This window comes from Anarhichas minor, unplaced genomic scaffold (genome assembly GCF_050575085.1).
Source record: "Anarhichas minor isolate MPS153535 unplaced genomic scaffold, ASM5057508v1 ptg000003l, whole genome shotgun sequence".
NCBI lineage: Eukaryota > Metazoa > Chordata > Actinopteri > Perciformes > Anarhichadidae > Anarhichas > Anarhichas minor.
Window position 1 is genome coordinate 18046437 of NW_027466449.1, and position 6017 is coordinate 18052453.

The 6017-nt window shown below is 44.6% G+C and overlaps 1 protein-coding gene across 1 annotated transcript; it reads left to right on the forward strand.

Annotated features, from left to right (window-relative positions):
• The first annotated feature begins 3401 nt into the window (after positions 1 to 3401).
• aar2 (AAR2 splicing factor) lies at positions 3402 to 5702 on the forward strand. The gene is made up of 3 exons (XM_076101105.1): positions 3402 to 4294; positions 4385 to 4614; positions 5198 to 5702. The coding sequence occupies exons 1-3, from the start codon at positions 3535 to 3537 to the stop codon at positions 5363 to 5365; spliced, it is 1158 nt and encodes a 385-aa protein (XP_075957220.1). The 5' UTR covers positions 3402 to 3534; the 3' UTR covers positions 5366 to 5702.
• The last annotated feature ends 315 nt before the right edge of the window (positions 5703 to 6017 follow it).

A 6017-nucleotide genomic window follows, 5' to 3' on the forward strand; every position in this document is an offset into this window, starting at 1 on the left:
TGTTGCACAATTTCCTGTTTCTCCCAAACAAGTCCTGTTCTATAAAAATCAAAGCGTTGTTGTTCTCTGAATGTCAAACGTGCTCGTTTAGTTTCTAAGTGAGATGTTTCAGTCCAGAGATTTGCTCCCACACTGATCCTCCCATGTGTGCTCAGCATTTTTGGTTGCTGTGTTTTGAGGTTTGGATCTCTCCATTATGGGATGTTGCACCATAACGTTTGGTGTCCCTCACACTGTATCTCAAGGGGCTCCGCCGCCCCCTACTTTGAATTCACCCACTGTTAAATATTTACCCAAACGGCGCTTTGGATGCAAAATAAAATGTAATAAAAACATGCACCAAATTACACAACTCCTCCTCGGCATCACGTCTGTCTGCCCGACGAAACCGAAAGGATGAAGGCGAGTGATTGATTGCTGAAAATTTTCCTTCGCCTGTGAGTTTGGTGAAATCCAAAGCGCGGCGTCAAGCGATCCATGACGGGGACGGAAACCGGAGCAGCGGGGACTTTGGTGATGTTGGAAACCGCGGAGCACCACATCGGAAGTCTACCCGCCGTCGCGCTCACCTATCCGCCCGAGGAAGTGTATAGTGTTTGCAGACAATGAGCGCGTGCGGATCAGGAGGAGCCTAATTCCTTTTGGGTGTTGGTGCTGCTGATGGAGATGGCTTTGCTCGTCTGAGGATCCTGCAGCATACCATGATAAATGGTGAGCGCGCGGGGGGTTTTGAACATCTGGTGCGTATTTACGCAACAGGCGGGCTGATGTGGAGACTTACTGAAAGTTGCGCCACTGACTCTGAAGTCTGTGCGCACCGCCGTACTTTGAGTTGGGTCTGTAATCACTTCATGTGGTGCAATAAAAATAGAAGCTGGAAGCCTGCGGGTCCGAGCCGGAGCCAAATGATTGACGTTTGAGCTCCTCGTTGATCCAGCTTTTCTTTGCATGATGTGTTCTAACAGCTCTCTGTTTCTCTTAGTGTCTGATCGGTGCTCTACTCCGTAGTGTCCTGGTGGTTCTCCTGCTGACCGACGCTTGTGGTAAACGTAGATGTAACTATAAAGAGATCCTGGTCACCTACAGACAGGTCATCTTGGTTGAGCTGCAGCATCTGGTATGAGGCCTTTGATCGTGTGTGCATTTAATAAAGACTGTTTATTTATTTGATTTATTTTCTCCATTGTTTTTAGGAATTTTTGCGACATACTGTACTATGGCTTTTAAATTACTTTTTTACATACTATATGATGAGTTTTTTATGATTTTTTTTCAATATACTTTATAACTTATGATTATTTACGACTTTTGTATGACTTTGTGACATGCTATATTATGTCTTTTAAAGTACTTTTATACTATTAGTTTTTATGACTAGTTTTGATATTCTGTACTCTGACTATTCTATGAATTTTTTTGACATACTATACTATGACTTATTTCGAACTTGCTATACTATGGCTTTTAAATTACTTTCTTTTTTACTTACTATACTATGAGTTTATTGAAGTCCGTTGCAGCTGTGATCAAACATGTGGGATCAATGCTTGAATACACTGATAAGCTGCCGTTTCATTGTTTGCAACTGTCTTCACTGCACCAGTAAAGCTGCTGTTTAGAATAAATCCATATTTGCTTCTTTTTTTTTTGCAGAACTTGACTGGCTCATCCAATACCCCCAAAGTGAGAGACCCCTGTCCCTCAGCAAAGGTAAATGGCACTGTAGTGTGTGCACTTTCAGCACCATGGACAGAGTGATAATGGACTCATAACAGGTTAATGTGTCCTGATAAACTGTCACATAGTCTCCCCGTGTGGCTGCCTCGAGGAGATTATGAAGTGTAATGCTGTTTTCCATTTCATTCACCACGGCAGGCACGTCGCATCCTGGTGTCCATCTATGGTATGACTCAGCAGATGAGGTGTCAGAGCAGCGGCAAGCCGATGTCTGACCTGGAGAAGCCTCTGGCGAGCATGGGGCAGCTCATCGCTCACAACTGCAGCCCGGATTACCTGGTGAGGACATCCCACTCCCCACCGCCTCGCTCATACTTAAAATATGAAACGCCATATTGGATAAAAGGCAATATTTTGATGCATAACACATCTGTTTTTATTTGTTCTTTCAGGGGAAGAAAGTCTCTTGTTCAGCGGTCCAGAAGACACGAGGGAAGAAGAGAAAGAGGATCCGGTTAATCAGCGTTATCAAGACCCTGATCACCTGTTGGCAGAAACTTCAGAGTGTCTCTGTGCTCTCAAAGTAGAACATGTTTTCCTGCTACTTTCAAGTGACTTTCCATATCCAAATACAATGTTTACTGTTGTCAAGTTCTCAGTGTTTTGTGTGTTAAAACTCTACCAGACATTGCATGTCGGCGTTGCTCGTCGTCGTATGGAATAGTTAACCACAGATAAGCTAAAGATATCCACAATGCATTAAAATACTCTCAGAATATGCACATTTTCCAAAGGTCTCTCTTGTTGTAACAATTGTTTTTTTGTCTTTGTAAAACCGGACAGTCAGCAAACCCATGCATATGCAATATAATAAAATCAACTTTTTTAAATGTCTGATTAAGTCCCAGTACTGTCATATCATGATAAAGATTTAAGTAAGTATATGAAGTATATAACTATTATGACAAAATATTATAGAATTGTAGAAATAATAATAATAATGAATGGAATAAATATAACAATAATGGTACAAATAATTAATAATTGTTGATGTCATAATTAACATTATTTTATTATTCTATTTATTATTATTATTGATGGTGGTATAGGTGTTTTTTCTACAAGAGTTTTGTATAGTACTTTAAAAATAGTTATGAACATAATCAGTGTACAACATCGTCAGACAGCTTACAATATTACATTATTACAAAAAGGATAAAGTAAAAAATAAAAGTTAAAGAAACATAACAGTAATAAATAATACTGGACCAATTAAATAGAACAAACATTTGTCACACTTCATAACCTAAACAAAGCAAATCATTTTAATGAAATAATTAAAATAAAAAACGAGTTATATTTATTTAATATTCTAATCAGGGGAATCAAATATTTTGGAGTGAGACGAGTAAACAGACGACCTCGTCTTTAATATTATATATTAGTTTAATATTAAATTATTAGTATATATTATCTTATCACTACGGAAACGGAACACTTCTAATGGGGAACTGTTTCCGCCCGGAGCAGCAGACACGCTGCACAGCGCGGACCAAACGACTTCCTAACGACACGAAACGTCAACAACCAGCCACGCGAGGTATCGTTGCGGTAAAACGAAACACGTTTAAATCAAATGTACGTTTAAAACTTTGTTTAAATGTTTTATTTCCGGATAAACTGCTTCCGTTCAAAACATTTTTAAAAAGCAGTATCACTCCGCGGTAACGGTCGGACGTAGTTTTAGTGACACCCGTCGAGGAAATCCTCCTGAATGTTCTGGGAACTATAAACTCTTGAAAGCGACGTTGAGCTCGTGTTTGTTTTAAATAATTTGGTATAAGTCGAGCAGCAGACATGGCCAACAGTGTGGACATGGACCCGGATGTGGCTCTGAGGCTGTTTGAGGAGGGAGCCACGCTGGTGCTGCTGGGAGTTCCTCAGGGCACCGAGGTGGGCATCGACTGCAAGAGCTGGCAGGTGGGTCCCCGCTTCAAGGGGGTGAAGATGATCCCCCCGGGCCTGCACTTCCTCCACCACTGCTCCGTCAACTCCCCCAACTGTGGAGGAGAAGTGGGCCCAAAGATGGGCCTCTTCCTCACCCTGAAACCCAGAGACATCCTGCTGGCCACCTGGGACCCCAAAGAGGAAGACCTGGACTTCTCCGCCTCCCAGAGCGAGGAGGAGGTGAGCCGGATCAGGGCAACCCTGCGAGACCTGGATCCCTTCCTGGGGCCGTATCCGTACGAGGTGATGAGGAAGTGGGTGTCGCTCACCGACCGGCTGAGCGAGGAGGTGGCGACCGGCCTGCAGCCCCTCTCGGGTCGGATCTGTGCCTTCAGCGACGTCATCCCCGAGGTGCAGCTCCGACACACCAAAGACCGGGCGGAGCAGCCGAGGAACGACGCGGCGTGTCAGAGCATGAAGGAGGGGCTGGACAGACTCCCCCGGATGAAGCCCAGGGAGGGCACGGAGATGCGCTTCTCCGTCATCCCAGAGAAGATGTACCCTCCGGGGGCCACGCCGGCCGAGATCACCCAGTGCAGCCTGGACCAGAGCTACGCCCTGGAGACGGTGCTGCAGAAGCACCACGAGCTGCAGCCTCTCAACCTGCTCGGTATGAGTTAGAATCAGACGCTCTTAATATTAGAACATTGGTTACATTTTATACATTAAATAAACTACGTTATGTCTCCCCTCCGCTCAGGTGAGCTGCAGTTCTCCTTCGTGTGCTTCCTGATAGGAAACGTCTACGAGGCCTTCGAGCACTGGAAGAGCCTCCTGGCTCTGCTCTGCCGGTCGGAGGAGGCGATGAGGAAGCGTAAGGATCTCTACCTCGGGCTCATCGCCGTGCTCTACCACCAGCTCGGAGAGATACCGCCTGACTTCTTCGTGGACATCGTGTCTCAGAGCAACTTCCTCACCTCCACGCTGCAGGTAGAGAGAAGAAGAAGAAGAAGGTCTTCACTTCACTGGCTCTCTGAGTACAAGTGAAGGAAACAAACCGTGTGTCAGGAGAAGCTTCATCAGGAGGCTTAGAGAGAGAGAGAGAGAGACACGAGGGAGATGGAGGGAGGAGAGAGACAAAAGGGGGAGAGAGAGAGAGACAAAAGGGAGCGACGGGGAAGATGGAGATGGAGACAGGGAGGAGAGGGAGATGGATGGAGATGGAGGCAGAAGGAGAGAGAGAAAAGGGATAGATGGAGGGAGAAGAAGAGAGACAAAAGGGAGAGAGGGAGGTGGAGAGAGAGAGACACAGAGGGTGAGAGAAGAAGAGAGACAAAAGGGGGAGGGAGATGGAGAGAAACAGAGTTTTCCAGAGGATTTAGAGAGCTGGAAAATATTGCACCACATTGCAGTTGGTTTTGGGAAAAATTAATGTAGAATGTCAAAGCATTGCCTAAATTCTTCTTCTTCTTCTTCTTCATCTTCGTCGTCTTCTTCTTCTTCTTCTTCTTCTTCTTCAGGATGTTCACATTAACACCATCACATGGTTTTGACTCTTTTCTTTCTCTCTCAGGACTTCTTCCAGTTCGCCAGTGGCTCCGGTGTGGACGTCACTCTGCGTAAGCGAGCGGAGAAGTTCAAAGCTCACCTCACCAAGAAGTTCCGCTGGGACTTTGAGGCCGACCTGGACGAGTGTGAGCCGGTGGTGGTGGAGCTGCCCGACGGCGTCACGGTAGACTGAGACCCCTGAGCCGCGGGTTCGATGCCGAAACGGACTGAAATGATACGGACGCTGAAGGTGAGCGGTGAGGCGAGAACAGGAGAAACACCGTCTGGTATATGGACGCACTCAACAACACGGTGTGGGTCAGTGGCGCCCTCTGGTGGTGGGTTCATATAAGTTGCCATGTGACTGTTTTAGAACCACAGTTGCGACACATTTATTGCCAAAATGTACTGCATAGATGGAGGCACTTCACCTTTTATAAGAGTGATTCTAGAATAAAGTATTGTATAGTGTGACTAAAGGGTCGACCTCGTATTGTTGAATAATAAATAATGCTTTTTGTTGATAAAAAGGTTTTGTTGTCGTCTTGGTTTGTGATGGTGAACTGTTCAAACTTCTAGAACACATCAGAGGTATTTTCTCTAGAACTTTTCTAAAGGTTGACTTTGTCGATTATTCGTTGGATCCACATTCTCTTGAATAAAAACACTTTTTATACTTAAACATTATTGAGATATTCATACGCAATCCTGAAAACCGTCATGGAAAAATGTGTTTAATCTAAAGACATAACTTGTGTGATTGATAATAACAATAATATTAACAAAAGGTAGCACACAATGCAGATGCACACACATTTCCACATGAATATATATATTTACAAACG

Coding starts and splice junctions, on each gene's coding strand:
- aar2 (XM_076101105.1), top strand. CDS start 3,535: ATGGCCAACAGTGTGGACATGGACCCGGATGTGGCTCTGAGGCTGTTT. Junction 4,295..4,384: donor GCAGCCTCTCAACCTGCTCG/GTATGAGTTAGA, acceptor CCCTCCGCTCAG/GTGAGCTGCAGTTCTCCTTC. Junction 4,615..5,197: donor TCCTCACCTCCACGCTGCAG/GTAGAGAGAAGA, acceptor TTTCTCTCTCAG/GACTTCTTCCAGTTCGCCAG.